General features: G+C 38.6%; 1 protein-coding gene across 1 annotated transcript in view; it reads left to right on the top strand.

Annotated features, from left to right (window-relative positions):
• The window catches only part of LAMA4 (laminin subunit alpha 4), a 138,910-nt gene that overhangs the window by 100,140 nt on the left and 22,189 nt on the right, over positions 1-16,581 (top strand). The window contains exons 20-28 of the mRNA XM_006123223.4: positions 33-175; positions 1,024-1,186; positions 3,692-3,825; positions 5,237-5,408; positions 6,664-6,795; positions 7,786-7,928; positions 11,264-11,402; positions 13,995-14,132; positions 15,825-15,958. Coding sequence (XP_006123285.2) covers positions 33-175; positions 1,024-1,186; positions 3,692-3,825; positions 5,237-5,408; positions 6,664-6,795; positions 7,786-7,928; positions 11,264-11,402; positions 13,995-14,132; positions 15,825-15,958 — 1,298 coding nt within the window. The remainder of the gene's footprint in view (positions 1-32; positions 176-1,023; positions 1,187-3,691; positions 3,826-5,236; positions 5,409-6,663; positions 6,796-7,785; positions 7,929-11,263; positions 11,403-13,994; positions 14,133-15,824; positions 15,959-16,581) is intronic.

Here is a 16,581-nt window from a genome sequence, read left to right as displayed (position 1 = left end):
AGCCCTAACATCCCAACCCATTGATGTTTCAGGCAAAAGATTATATGGGTCTTGCAATCAAGAATGATAACCTGGTGTATATTTATAATCTCGGCGGTCGAGATGTGGAGATACCATTAGACTCCAAGCCCATCAGCTCTTGGCCTGCTTACTTCAGTATCGTCAAAGTTGAGAGGTAAAATGTTTATATGGAGCTGCTCTATTTCTTCTGAGATCAGTTTGGTTTGAGAATTTCAGAAATGAACAAGTCAGTCATCAGTAGCCAATAGTATCTAGCACTACCTTATGGGATGAGGTAGCTAATCCAGCCAATCTTATTCAGAATTCCATAGGAATATGAGTCCCTTGAAAACTACAGTATCGTAAGTGAAGAACCCTTTCCTGATTATTTTCACTTCTATATGGCATCTGTTCCATTTGATGTTCTAAATACAGTAAAGACAGAGAAGAGTTTTTAAATCAGTTGTAAAAGAAAAGGGAGAATGTCCACCTCAGGCTAACAGTGACTTTAAAAAGACTTTCTTTGGTTGGACAAAAAAGCAGTCTGGGGAAAGATGAAAAAGACAAGAAAACAGAAATGTCTCTTTTGGAATTAACATATTTTCTCCATTTCTTCCTGATCCTGACCTGATCTAAATATTTGTCTCAAGAACTCCAGAAAAAGCAATTGGGTCTGAATCTCTTTTGGACTATTTTTGCACCAGTGCAACTTCTATGGAGCTATTCATTGGCACAAGTCTAAGAATCTGATCCTGCTTCCATTGGAGTCAGTAGAATTTCCTATTTACTCGTAGGGGGCAGGTTCAAGTTGTAAGTGGAAGGGGAGTCCAGTCCAATCTCTATAGTTTCTCACTTTGGTTCCAGACAGAACACCAGATGAGTGACACTTCTATGGTGGAGAAAATACTTATGTTAAACAATAAAAAAAACGGGTTTTTTTAATTCTCTTTTCCTGTTTCTTATCTCTAACCATCAAGTAAAGATGGTTATGAAGCCCTCTTTCTCTCCAAATTCCTTCAACAGGATGGGAAAGCATGGAAAAATATTTCTAACTGTACCAAGCCCAAGCAGCACTGCTGAAGAAAAATTCATCAAAAAAGGAGAGGTCCTTGGTGCTGACTCCCTTTTGGATTTGGAGCCCAAAAATACCGTTTTCTATGTTGGTGGAGTTCCTCCAAACTTTAAGGTAGATCAAATAACTCTTTGTATATATTCAAACTTAAATAAATCAAAGCTGTGTTACTGGGACTTGCTTTACAAACTTGTCATTAATGCAAAGGTATGGATACTGGAAACGACCTTAAGTCCCTTACCACATTATGATTCTTCAACAAGTTCCGTGCAATCTGCAGCACTCACCAGTGTTGCCTTGTACACAGCATGTCCAGCACAGGAAGCTGATCAGTAAAAGTTCATCTTAGCTACAGTAAAAGTTTCTGATATGTAATTAGAAAAATTGCATAGTTATTGTTCTAGATGGACACCTAGTAGCCCTGCTGAACAAAGAATGATTTCTGCCATACTCTATCAACACTGGGTAGCTGTCTGATGTCCTATTTGAAATGTGATAGTGGCCTCAGTTTACTGGAGTGTAGATAGCCTGCAAAATTTAAGGTATAGATATTCATTTGTTCCTAATATTAATTATAAATTGTTTGCTACCTCTGTGAAAATTGGTTGGAAGATCATTTTCTAAATATCAATGACTCTTAAAGGCTTTCATCAGTGAATATCTATTCCGGGATGTAAGTCTGTGTACCAAAGATGGCTTAGAAGAATTACTAAATCCTAATGAAGATCTGATATGACTGGAAAAAGTCAACTGATACGCCAATTAATTAAGCCTGTAACAGGCAGATAATGTGCTGATGAAACATTTACTGCTCCTATCCCTGTTCTACAGTGCAGATTGTTTTTTTAGTATTGGAAGACTGCTTCATTAATTCTGTTAACTTTATTTTCATTTTGGTTTTATATCACTTGATTTTTTTCTCTTTTCACTAACAAGGCAATTTAGATTCAATTTGCAGTAATCATTGTTGAGTTATTTAAAATAATCTCTGCTGAACTTTAGCTACTGGCAAACATGAGTTTCATGAGTATGAGAGAATCTCCTACAATTTCTGTGCTCTTTTTTTCCTTTTGCTGTGGTATGAAATGGCCCGTAGGGAACAAAGGGATGTAAATAAAATTAACACAAAATACTGGGGGATATTTCCATTTAGAGTTTCATGAAAATGTTTTTTCTTTGGATGTCGGAGAGAAAACTGGGTGAAGTAATTTTTTTAACCAACCTCTTGTTGGTCTAAAAAAACAACCTTTCAAGATGCACGGAGTTGTTCTTCATGTCTTTGGATAATAAATTGTGTAATCTGGCTAAAGCAGATTAGGGATTAGTCATAAAATCATCCCAATTACCCTAAAATCTAACTTTTCATCTTGAAAAGAAACAACTAAGAGGGATATGATTGAGATTTATGAAATCATGACTGCTGTAGAGAAAGTAAACAAGGAAGTGCTATTTACTCCTTTTCATATCTAAAGAACTAGGGGTCACCAAATAAAATTAACGGGCAGTAGGTTTAAAACAAACAAAAGCACAATGCATAACACATGGTCAACCTGTGGAACTCTTTGCCATAGTATGTTGTGAAGGCCAAGACTATAACAGGGTTCGAAAAAGAACTAGATTAATTCATGGAAGATAGGTCCACCAATGTCTACTGGCCAGGATGGGCAGGAATGGTGTCCCTAGCCTCTGTTTGTCAGAAGCTGGGAATGAGTAACAGGGGATGGATCACTGGATGATTACCTCTTCTGTTCATTCCCTCTGGGGCACCTCACAGTGGCCAGTGTCAGGAGACAGGATACTGGGCTAGATGGACCTTTGGTTCTACCCAGTTTCACTGTTCTTTTGTTTTTAATGTCTTTTTGCCTGTTTTATTTAAAAACTATGATGAAAATTCTCACCTGTAGTTGTCCTATCTAAGCTTTTGTTCTTTTCAACAGTCATTCATTACTCCTTTGTAGACCACGGCATAACTGTCTATCCCCATGCACAGACACAACACTCCCGTTTCTAGGTCACTAACTTCAAGAGGCCACCTTAATTTTAATGTTAGTAGGCCACTTTACCCTGAAAGGTCCCTTGAAATATGTTAACTATTTATGATAAACAATCTGTTCCAACTTGTATTTAGCTGTGACACTCTGGATATGTTTCCCAGGCCTGAAGAAGAGCCCTATGTGAGCTTGAGAGCTTGTCTCTCTCATCAACAGAAGTTGGCCCAATAAAATATATTACTTCACCCACTTTTGTCTACACTACCACTAAAACTTTTGTGACTCAGGGATGTGAAAAAACACACACCGACCAATGTAAATTTCATCTACAAAAGCACCAGTGTGGACTGTGTTATGTTGGTGGGAGAGTGTCCCCCATCAATTTAGCTGCCGCCATGAGTTGGGGTTGTCAGCAGGAGAGCTCTCTCCTGCCATCATAGGGCAACTACACAGGAGACCTCAGAGAAGCACAGCAGCAGCAGTGTCACTGTAAGGTCTGTAGTGTGTAGACAGCTTAATACTAACCTTCAGAAATTAAACTGATCTCAGGAACAAATGAATTTGACATCCCCGAACAAAAAACATGTGCTAACTTTATCCTTTTGCCCTTGTTTCCTTCTTCACACAGCTCCCTCCCAGTTTAAATTTGCCTGGCTTCATTGGCTGCTTGGAACTGGTCACTCTAAACGATGATATAATCAGTTTATACAATTTCAAGCACATCTACAATATGAACACCACCGCTTCGCCACCTTGTGCCAGGTAGAGGAAAATTCTACTGTTACAATGAAGTTTTCTTTTACCCTGCAGTGTTTGCAGAACTGAAAGGCTGAACGCACATGCTTTTGTACTACTTCATTTGCTTCCTTTTAGAGAAGAATCTCAGAATAATATTAACTTTAAACTGTGGTTCAGACCAACTGGTTTCATCTGTGCTACAATTGTTGATTTTCTTTGTTACTCTCCATTACCACAAATTTTCCCAAATTGACTTATTCACTCTTCTGAAATGGAACCATTTTTGTCATATGCTCCTGAACTATTTGGTAAAAATTCTTCTGATGAAGGGTGGTTTTTAAGCCATTTGGAGAGAGAATGAGACATGTGTCACTTAAAATAAAGGGAGACTGAAGAGCTCATTTACCATGAATATCTATGGGAGACTTCTTCCTGGAGTAGTCAGAAAGTACAGTTTTGTGTTACATTTTGATATATATTTCTAAGATCAGATTGAAATTCTGGTATTGTTGGAAATAAATGCAGGTGTTAATACAGCTGGAGAGCGCAATTAGAATATAGGATTTCCCCCCCAAATCTCTCTTACAGGGAGCAGGTACTGTGAGTGGAAAACCACATCTCTATATCAATGTAGGGAAAGTAAATCTATTGCATAACTGAGGACCCAATAACCCTTAAAAAGTAAACCTCTGGCTATAATCAAGAAGGCTTGTGGCCCTTAATATCAATTCAAGAATGAGCCTCAAAACTTTCCACTTCCTAACATACAAATATAAATAAACACTGGGCATGAGTAATCTTGAGGGGGTGACACAAGAACACCTTTCAAATATGATAAGGGTTATTATAAACAGGACAGTGATCAATTATTATTCAGGGTCCATTGAAGGCAGAACAAGTACTAATTGGCTTAATCTGCAGCAAGGGAGTTTCAAGTCAGATACTAGGAAAAACTTCCTAACTAAAAGCGTAGTTAAGTTCCGGGCTAGGCTTCCAAGTGAGGTGGTGGAATCCCCGTTACTGGAAATTTTTAAGAGGAGGTTACACAGACATTTTTCAGGGATAGTCAGTTTACTTGGTCCTGCATCAGTGCAGGGATCTGAATATGATGGCTTCTCAGCATCCCTTCCACACCTACAAATTTATGATCCTGTAACACAAAATCAACATATGGCCTTATGATAAAATATCAAAGCCCTAAATAATTTTTCAGGGAATTTCTCGTACAGCAGTAAAAATGGTCTGAGGCTAAAGTTTTTGTCCCTCTCAGGGATAAATAAAAATCACAATTAATGTTCCAAGAAAGAAAGTGTTGTAAACTTTTACACTCAAATGTTAACTTCTCCCTAGATCTATAGTGCAGGGTCATAAATATTAAGTGTGATCTGAGATGGTCTCTGATTCTTGTGTGTTTTTGTGTTCTTTTCCTTGCTAGGAATAAGCTGGCCTTCACTCAGAGCCGAGCTGTGAGCTATTTCTTTGATGGCTCTGGCTATGCTTTGGTGAGGAACATTGAGAGAAGGGGAAGGTTCAGCCAGGTGACTCGTTTTGACATAGAAGTTCGAACACCAACAGACAATGGGATTATTTTCCTGATGGTTAATGGAGTGAGTGTAAAAATTTGTTCTTACACTATCACTTGTTCTTTTGTGCTTCTTCTGAACAGTTTCAATGAAATACCCCAAATGTTGATGATGTATATTACATTGTGAAAGTGAAAGTTCCCTTCTGCACACGTTGTGAGGGATTTGAACGACTGTTCTATAGTGGATCAGTAATTGGTTTCCTCTGAGCAGAAATTCCCAAAATTGGATCTGAATTATATACGCTTTGTAATTATGTGCTTTGTTCTCATGATGGAAACTATAGTCATATAGAACATAGGCTGTTGAAGACCAGTCCTGTTGATGTACATATTTGGTTGGATTGTACCAGACCAGCTCCCACTGTTATGTTCTATATGAACAGTTCATAAATATGCAAAAAACTAATTATTTGTATTGTGTTTAAAAATTTGGCCTATACTTTTTGTGGTGTTTTCTGAGGTTTAGTCATCTTAATGTTAGAAAAATATAAAAATAAACATCTGGCCAGATCCCCAGATGATATAAATTGATCTAGCATGCTCCCTGACATTTATATATGGTTTATCAAACTACTTCTATTCCACATAACTTGAATTCAAAGATAACTTGATTTCCTAGTCCTTCTGTTTCCTGATGTTTCTCTCTTACATAAATGCATCCCATTTTTTCCCCTGAAAAATTCACTACTTAATGATTTCTCTGAGTGTTGCTCTGCTTATAAAGTTTCATATCCAGTGTTGGTGTCACTTTGTGGGTTCCTGGACATTAGAGAGAAAAGGTGGGTAAGATAATATTTTTTACTAGATAAACTTCTGTCTTGGTGAGAGAAACAAGATTTCAAGTTTACTCTGTGTACGCTGGAAAGCTCGTTTCTTTCACCAAGTGAAGTTGGTCCAGTAAAAGATATTACCTCGCCCACCTCATCACAATAAAATTTTGGTTATCCAGCCCAAGAATAGAATCTGTAGCATGTGGGGTAGGTGACCAATGACATAGCCTGAAAACCTAAATCAGAATACTGAATAAATATCAGTTTCAAAAAAGTATTTTTCCAAAAATCCAAATCCAATACTATTTATCTAACAATTTATTAACAAAAATAAATTCAGGAAAAATGTGATAATTTTGCAAATAGGTAAAAGTCCATTTTCAGTTTATAAATTGTTCATAATGAATAGTTCAACCATCTCTAGTCATATAATATATTCATCTCTATGTTGCTTGTATTAAAGTGATGCCTGTATACTTTCCCTTTAATGCTGTTTGTTTTGTACAGAGTATGTTCTTCAGTCTAGTGATGCAGAATGGATTCCTCAGCCTGCGCTATGACTTTGGCTTCAGCTCTGGCCCCGTGCTTCTTGAGGATTCAATGAAGAAGGCCCAGATAAATGATGCCAAATTCCATGAGGTGAACAGATGTGAAAGTATTTTATTTAGCTAGCTGGACCAAGAATAATGAAGCATAATGCTAGCTTGCTTCCCTTATAATTAAAGAACCAAAAGATGATGGATCAGATTTTATACACTACTAAATGTGTCAGTTTTGCTATCAAGTGGCAAGGAACTCTGGGAAGAAAACAAGATGCTAATATTAAAAATATTAAAATTAAAAATAAAACTATATATCCAGAGGAAAGACTTCATAAGGTTCTCTATAACTACAAATATGTGTGTCACTGCTTTAACCCAATCACTTTTAGCAGCTAGTGCATTACATAGTGCTGAACTCCCATTTCAACACAAAAGGATTTACTTTTAATATTGATTAAATTCAATATTGAGGTTGGGATTATAGACACTTATTTACGGATTTCAGCAACTCAAAAACTGACAGTCTGAAGCGGAATTGTGGTGCCAGAGATTTTGCTTCAAGCCATCATAACTGTAACCATGACATTAACAAAATTGAACTATAAGGCAAGATTCTTCTCTCACTTATGTGGTGCCATTTAGGAGTCTGATTACAGATATCAGTAGAGTTACAGTGCTATTTAACTTGTGTAAGTGTCAGCAGAACTAAACCCTAAGTTTCAACAGTAAAAGCAGATTTAAAGGCATATATCCAAATTGTCTAATAAAACAATGGTAGTGCTCCACTTACACCAGAATTTGGTCCATACTTATTTTTACAACAAATGAAAGAGGGACTGAGATTCGGTCAGTAGAGAAATCATTATATTGAAATGAGCTCACAACTAGCCATTGTGGTCAGTGCTCCACTGATTCACCATCCTCTTTTTGACTAATTAGAATAATTATTACATTTTAAAAATACAATAAACTAATAATTACAGACTCCTTTTTATTAAAAATGCCAGATTGACAAAGCCAGTATGATAATTTCTACAAGACAGTACTTTTGGATGTTTGGAGTTTAACTGTTAATTTCTCCTTTCAGATTTCTGTCATATATCACAATTCTAAAAAGATGATCTTGGTGGTAGCCAGACAACATATAAAAAGTGTGGAAAATGAAAAGAAAGCAATTCCATTCACTGATATCTACATAGGAGGAGCTCCTTCCGAGATCTTGAAGTCCAGGTTTGTTGACAGTTCCATCAGTATTTATCTGATTGTTGCACAATAGTTTGCAAGAAGGTGTGTTTTACCACCTTAGCTTCTTCATGGAAAACAGCTCCTGGGGTTCCATTTTAATTTGCTTATAGCTCTAAGTATGAAGTATTTGACATTCGTACTTTGATCCAAGATGGCTGTAGCTCTGCTGCTGGCTGAAATGAGTCATGTGGCCCAAAAGAGTCTCAACAGAGGATAAAAGAGAGAGCAATACAATTGGGACAAAAAGTAATGTTTACAGAGTATACGAAAACTAATGTATGTACATATAGGTACATAAGAAAAGCGAATCCCCCTTCCTTTCAATGAGTGTTCTACTTTGAGCAAAATGCCTTTAGTTTATGAATACAGACGACATATCTCACTGTCAATCATATTTTCACATAAAGGTTTTTTCCCCACTATAAACCTGAGTTAAAATCAGTTTCTGTTTATCTGAAGGCCCAAATGTAGCTGTTATATGTGCAAAGGTGTGAGGGAAGAGCACAGGGTGCCTTTTCTTTCCCCCCCAAACCATTGGTCAAAAGCTAAGCATAGTTCCATTAGCAGTACAGGTCCTTCTTCCTAAAATGAGAAGGAATAAGATCATGAACACTCTCTGCTCCTATTTCAGCTTCAGCCGGAAGGTCTTTTTATATGAATAAAGCAGGACGCAGCATAGTGGAAATGGTGGCAGAGCTGCTACTACATTATTGCACTTCCCTTTGTAATATATGTTTTCTGTTGCTTATACAGTTTCCAGATTGTAGTTATGTGGGGTGAAAATTTTCCGTGCTGGAATTCTTTTTTGCATCCAAAATAGTTCAGCCGTTTTCCTATAATGATAGGACCATTGCCTCCTTCAGTGAACAGGATTAATCAGGTCTGTGTTACAAAGGAGACTGTAGGACACTACTCAATTTGTTGCGGAAATCAGAAGGTGTGCAGTGAGTGAGGCAGGGGACTAATGGAAAAGAAAGGAGTGTCTCATGGTTAAGGCAGTTGAATGCTGCTTTGGAAACTTGGATTCTATCCCTCTGCCACAAAACTGCCTTGTGAAGCAGGACGAGCCACTTATACCAAACTTACCACCAGTAGTCATTGAATTTGTGTTCCTCATTTTTAAGTTGAGATCCTGATTTGAGACCCTGAATTCTTGACTTGCAGAAGTGCAGAACACTCATAGCTGTAACTGAAATCAGTGGGATCTTTGCACTGAATAAATGAGGTTATACATAGGCTTAAACACTCTGAAATATTAGGTTCTTGTCATCTCACATTTGGTGCCCAAAATTAGTGAATATTTTCATCCTTAATCGGGGTGTGAATAGTGTGTAATAAATGACTGATGCCACACAGTGAACAATGAGGAGAAAATGAAAATGTACATAGCTGGCACCGTCCATACTGGGCAATATGGGGGAATCCTGTGGGAAAATAATAATTAAAGATTTTCTCATAATGCATACAGAAAAGATGGCTGAATTAAAGTTACACAGGCAACATTAACTCTGCCATATCCTTCCTTTTAAGTGTTTGACTTTGCAAACTTAATAATGTTCTTTTAATGTAGTGTTAGTGTGTGTAATATAAAATAATGAATGGTATGGAGAAGGTGTACTGAACATATCTGTTTACTTTTTCTCATAATATAAGAACAAAGGGACATCAAGCAAAACTGAAAAGTAACAACTTTAAAACTACTCAATACAGAATACAAAGCGCTCAATGATTACTTTATATTATTATTTGTATTATAAATATTTTCACTGTAAAAAGACAAACAAAAGATAAACTTGCAATCTCAAAGCTGAAGCATGAAGGGGCAAACAAATATTTAGCATATCTGGCATGTAAATATGTTGCAACTGCCACTATAACAGAGGCATGAGAATGGCTGTTCTCACCTTCAGGTATCATTGTAAATGAGAAGTAGACAGCATTATCTCCCATTATCGTAAACCAACTTGTTTGCCTTGGTAATTGGCTGAACAAGAAGTAGGACTGAGTGGACTTGTAGGCTCTAATGTTTTACATTCACTGATGTTAGATGCTCAAATACTATTATGATGAGCACAACCAAAAAAATATACGTGCGAGAGAGAATCTTACTATATATTTTAGAAATGTGCATCTGTCTGTCCATCTGTCTGTAAGTCCATTTGTTCAAGAACTGCTCGTGAATAGTAAGATCTAGGATCACCAAATTTGATTATGCAGCTTCCTCTTATCAGAGCTTAAAGATAGGTAAGGTTGTGCCTGGAATTTGATTGTTTCTCATAAAATGGAAAGGGAGGAATCTGGCAGGAGGGACAGTTCTACTGAAGAAAAACCATAGGGGGGCAGCCAGGGGCCAGAGATGGGGATTGGGACAGCTATAACCCTACTGGGCCAGTAAGGGGTAAGGGTGGAGAAAGGGACAGCTATCTACTATATAGTTCAAAGATTGTCTGTGTGTCTGTTTGTCTGGGTGTCTGTCCCCCAGTAAGAGTACATGTATCCCTCCTACAGCTATGCCTGCTGCAGCTTCGGTGGCCATGGACAGGCACTTCTCAACTGCCTGAAACTGCTCTGGTGGGAGAGAGCTGTGATTGTCCTCTCTCTCCAGGGCACCCTGTATATTAAACCCTTCACCCTTGGCCCCACTCCAGAACAATGATTTACATGAAGAAAAACAAAACTTATTTGATTTAAGGACCCAAGCGGTGCTGGGTAAATCTTCTAGTAATCTGTATAGATTACTGTGCCAGCTATCTCAAACCTGACAATAAAAGGATCACTGAAAGCCATGTTCTGCTCTCCTTTAGTATCCTGAAACCATTCAGTCAAAGACTCCTGGGTGTATGTATAATCAGAAACTGGTCCCAAATCCGATATCCCATTTAGTATTATTTGTTTTGCCAGTTGAGTCCTATTTCCTGAGAAGAGAATGGAATTGCCTACAGAGGCAGTTCATAGAAGAAAACTGAAACATAAATTTCATAGATTTGTTCAAAAGGTAAAAATCAAAACCCCTATTTTTTTCTTTATTAAAAATAGAAATCATGTAACATCCTTTAATTTCAGTTACTAATTTAATTTTACTAGGATTTCTCTACATGATTTTTTCAGCATAGTCATCAATTTCCCTCCTGCACATTTAGAAATGTTGATGTAGCTACATGGGTAGATATTGACTACAGATAGAGTTGGGATTGGGATCGGGATCTACAGGGCAAGAGGTTTGTGATAAGCTTTCTGAATGCCTTGTACTAAAGGGGGAAAGTACATTTGTGAGGAATAGGATTAGCTAATTGCAACATATTTGAAATTGTTTTTTTCAGCAGTGTTAGCCCACACCTCTCCGTAAATACTGGCTTTAAGGGCTGCATGAAGGGTTTCCAATTCCAAAAGAAGGATTTCAACTTGTTAGAGGAACCAGGAACCCTAGGAATCAGTTATGGGTGTCCAGAAGAGTCACTTGTAAGTATAGCATCACGCAAGGGGTCATGAAAAACTCTTGCCGCTGCATATGACCATCAACTATATTAATTTCAAATAATGAGAAGGAAAATTCTTCAACCCAGGGACTATGTTTAACTCATTGATGCTGAATTGCAGTACAAAATAGTCATGTTTTCTCTGCTATTTCCAAAGTTGTGCCATTAGGATTCAGTTTGCAACTCATAATGTGCTGTATTCTAAGGGAAGATAGTCCTTCTTTACTCCATTTTTGTTTCATGAAGTAAGGAGAATATTCTTACAAAAAGAGTGTTTGATAGAAGAGGAATACAGGAGGTAAATGTGAAAAAACAACAACAATGGAATGCTAATTTCCATAGTACCATTTCACCTCAGTTGACAGATAAACAAATAATTCTAGGATGATCCTGTTCAAGAAGAAAAATCAAAGGGCATACTTGTTTTCTGGCCAGAAAACAACTCAGGGACCCAAGAAAAAAATGTCCTTGGAATCTGTGGGTCAATTCTCTCCTGGCTTTCACCAATACAATTACAACCCCATTGAACTTAATGGGATGGCATTGGTACAAACAGCCCTCTATCTTATAGCATTCTGTTCAATACAATAAAAATCTGGTAAATCTAGATAATTTACATGGACTTGATCTTGCAAGTAGACATCTGCACCCACACGGAGCCCCATTGAAATCAGCAGGGTTTCATGCAGGAGCAGAAATCTGTGTTTGTTGAACTCATTACAGAATTAAGGTAGATATTATACTATGCAGGGGAACCTATAGCTCTGGGTGTTCTAGACTACAGGGTTTTTTTCGAAAAAACTTCCCCTGCATCTAGACTGCTGCCGCATTCTTTTGAAAGTAAATCGAAAGAAAGCAGCAGTTTTTTTGACTGCAGAAAACTTTGTTTTACGAGGAATAGCGCATTTTTTCAAAAGTACTCTTGAATGCAAACTGTGCTTTTTCAAAAGAGAGCGTCCAGACTGCCTGGGTGCTCTCTTTTGAAAAAGCAGCTTGCTTTTTCAAAAGTACCGATTGTAGTCTAGACACTCTAAGCGCAGCGCTCCCTTGCGGGGTGAGGGCAGGGAGAGACTTCATGTGTTCCCCCTCCCCAGCCTCTGATTGACCTGGGGGCAACAGAGGGAGCATGCAAAGTGTCCTCCCACTGCCAGAGGCACGGGGAAACCTAGAGGGAGCTGCCCAACTGTTCAGAACAGCTGGCGGTTCTCTCGGGGTGGGGGGCAAAGACTTTGCATGCTCCCCCACCCCCAGGCCAATCAGGGTCTGTGAGTGGGGAAGCACGGAAGTGTCCTGGCCCTACCCCTTCCACCTGAAGCCACGCCCCTTCCAAGATGGCCTGAGGCCACTTCAAAAATTTCTGAAGTGACACCCAGTCAAAAAATATTGCCCACCCATGAATATAAATCCATGGTACACTCAAACCTGGAATACTTCATGCAGTTCTTATTGCCCCACCTCATAAAAGGTATATTAGACTTGGAAAAGTTACAGAGGAGGGCAACAAAAATGACACAGTTATGGAACAGCTTCTGTATGATGAGAAGCTAGAAAGACTGGGCCTTTTCAGCTTGGAAAAGAGATGAATAAGAAGCAACATGATAGAGGTCTGTAAAATAATGAATGGCATAGAAAATGTGAATAAGGAAGGTTATTTATTCATTCTAACCACAAACTAAGGGTCACCAATTACATTAACAAGCGGCAAAAAAAATACTACTTCAAACAATTTTTCAAGTATATAAAAGGGTGTCACAAGGAGGAGAGAGAAAAATTGTTCTCCTTGGCCTCTGATGATAGGACAAAAAGCAAGGGGCTTAAACTGCAGCAAGCGAGGTTTAGGTTGGACATTAGGAAAAGCTTCATGTCAGGGTGATTAGGCACTGGAATAAATTGCCTACGGAGGTTGTGGAATCTCCATCTCTGGAGCTATTTAAGAGCAAGTGAGAGAGATATCTATCAGACATGATCTAGATGGTGCGTGGCCCTGCCATGAGGGCAGGGGACTGGACTCGATGACCTCTCAAGGTCCCTTCTAGTTCTAGTGTTCTATGATTCTATAATTCATGGTCCATCTGTGGAACTTGTTTCCAGAGGATGTTGTAAAGGCCAAAACTGTAACAGGGTTCAGAAAAAAAAAATCACATAAATTCATAGAAAATAGGACTTCAATGGCTATTAGAACTTGGGGTTGCACTTCTGACCATCTAGATTAAGTGTCCCTAGCCTCTCAATGCCAGAATCTGGGAGTGGGTGACAGGGGCTGGCTCACTCGGTGCTTGCCTATTCTGTTCATTCCCTCTGAATCACCTAGTTTCCATTAGAAGATAGGATACTAGGCGAGATGGACCATTTGTCTGATCCAGAATGGCTGCTCTTATTTTCTTACATTCTTAATGTTTTCACAACACACCACTCCGTTTGCATCAGTTTAAACCCAGGGGACAAGTCTGAAACGTTCATATGAAAATTGTCCCAGCAGCGTTTGAAGAGAAAGGGAGGCCTCTATGACAACGTTTTATCATTGTTAAAAGTATTTCCTCTAGCACATGTGTGACTTTGTTGACTTTGCATGCAGATATCCCGCAGGGCGTATTTCAATGGAGAGAGCTATATTTCATCCAGCCAAAAAATAGCATTCTTTCCTGAATTTGAAGGTGGCTTCAACTTCCGGACTTTGCAGCCCAATGGGTTGCTATTCTATCATACAGAAGGAGTGAGTATGTGTTTGTTGATTTGTTTGTTTAGGTACCTACACTGTACAAGAATTTCATGATCATTTCCTGCTTCGTTTCTTAAAAACCAAAAAGTAAACCACAGTTTAGAAATACATGTTGTCAGGCTAATTTTCATATTCTACAGCCTATGGACTAAATCCTGCAATGCTCAATCTTTATTTGGGCAAAATCTCATTGATTTCAATGAGATTTTTTTGCCTAACTAAAAGACTACAGGATTTGGCCCAATATATATAACTGCTGTACGTGTATTTATACTCCACATAGTGTGTACAGTACTAATGCAGGTCATGTCTCAACACAGCATCTAGTACAAAAGGGCTGCAATCTTGATTTGAGCATCAAGATCCTACCACAGTGTAAATAATAATAACGGCAATATTCCTTTCCCAGGGAAAAACACATGCAAGGGAACAGAAAGCAAAGAACTCCTTGAATTTAAGTTGGTGGAGCTACAGTCTGACTCCTCCTCTAGTGACACAAATCTGCCAAAAAGCTGACTTTGTCCCCAGTTGGTATACATTCCCCTATCCTATCCCTACCATAGGATGCCTGTGTGGTGAGAAGGAGCAGTGCTGAAATGGCCCCTTGCAGCCATGAGCAGCAGCTTTAGGCTGCTCTAACTGCTCCCTCTTTGCAGTGTGCAATGGAAGAAGCATGGTGCTTAAACTCACTTACAGGTTGGTAAGTGAGCATAAATAGTTCTGAGAGAGACTCCATTACAATGCACCAGGCTAACACACACCTTCTTACCCATCACCTCTGCTTTTGACCCAAAGAATTAAGACCCTGAGCTTGTGAGATGCCTTGGCAAGTATCCTCTTCTCCAGCAGGAATTCAGATATTTAGCTTCTCCCAAGATCAGACTGCATGAGCCTTAAAACCAAATGTGGATGCCTGTTTAATTATTCCTGTTGTTTGGGGCTACTGTCCCAAATTTCTGATGCTCATAATGATTTATATCTATAGACAATTATGAATTAAGAAACAGGTTTATGTCAAGTTCATATTTGCAATCTGATTGGGGGGAAAAAGAACATAAATATGCTGGGCTGACCACAGTGACTAGTATGAATATCATATATTCTATAATACAGTAAAAGAGAAATCCAGTATCACAAATTGAATGCAAACACCATAAATTGCTGAAATGATAGAGCCTGTGCCACACATCAGTGGGAAATAATCAGGTGCCATACTCAGAGCAGGAGTGGGCAATAAAACAGTGGCAGTTCACCAGGGTTAATCCCTGGAACCCGTGACTCTACAGGCCTGGGTGATCGCAGCTGCCATTAGCCAGGAACAGTGATCCATGGCCAACAGGAGCTGCGATTCCCCCCATACCTGTGGAGGCATGGGAAATTATAACAGCGTGAAAGCCTGCCAGAGGCTAATCCTGGTGGACTGGCTCCATCCTCCTGACTGGTATTTGCCCATCCCTGCCCCAGAACATTGTGGTTCAAAGGGTGATGCTAATATAAAAAGAAATCTCACTTATCACCTGCTCTGCTCTGCACATACTTAAAACCCAGGGGATGTGGAAATAATATACATATCTGACAAGCAAAAAGGAAAATAAATATTGCAGGAAAGCTCACATGACTTTTAATGCTTTCTGTATTATACTGTATTATACCTGCTCCTGAAACAAACTATTCTTTGTGTTTCAGCCAGATATGTTATCTGTCTCTATAAATGATGGTGCTGTGGTTTTAAATGCTAAGGGAACTGAAATTCAGTCAAAAGAGAAACGCTACAATGATGGCAAAACCCATTTTATTATTACCTCTGTCTCTCCAGAAAGGTAAAGCTGTTCAACATCTCTGATTCGACCACATGTAGTACATGATATGTAGCTCTCTTATGTACGTATGTCCTGACTTACCCAGCTTCTCTGCAGAAATGGCGGTTTTCATGTCTGTAATTTGTGTCATTTAAGAAAAATTCTTCTCAAAATTGCATGTGCTTACAGGTCACATTTTGAAACTTTAGCCCTGAAAGAGTAGTCATGATGAAGGCTGACATACAGCAATGAGCATATTGACCTGCTTTGTCACATCAGATCAGAACCTAGATCTGATTGATCCAGTCAGTATTCATTTTTTATATTGACCAATATCTAGGATTGACAATATTTTATTTTTATCAACCTGAATGTTCACACTTGTGGAAAATTATGGAAGATCAGACTATGGTGGGCTCAAAAAGAGTTATGTAATAATAGTCAACACTGAGATTCAAAAAATTAAAGTTTTATAACTGCTGAAACACAAATTGTGTCAACACCATGGCTCCATCTAGACTGCAAGCCTCTTTCGAAAGAGGCTTTCAAAAAAGCCTCTTTCAAAAAAAGAAGCGTCTAGACTACAACCAGTACTTTCAAAAAAAGCAAGATGCTTTTTCGAAAGAGGGCACCCAAGCAATCTG

The sequence above is a fragment of the Pelodiscus sinensis genome, chromosome 3 (assembly GCF_049634645.1).
Source record: "Pelodiscus sinensis isolate JC-2024 chromosome 3, ASM4963464v1, whole genome shotgun sequence".
NCBI classification, from domain to species: Eukaryota; Metazoa; Chordata; order Testudines; family Trionychidae; genus Pelodiscus; species Pelodiscus sinensis.
The sequence above is the reverse complement of the archived record's forward strand: the minus strand, read 5'-3'. Positions and strand labels throughout refer to the sequence as shown.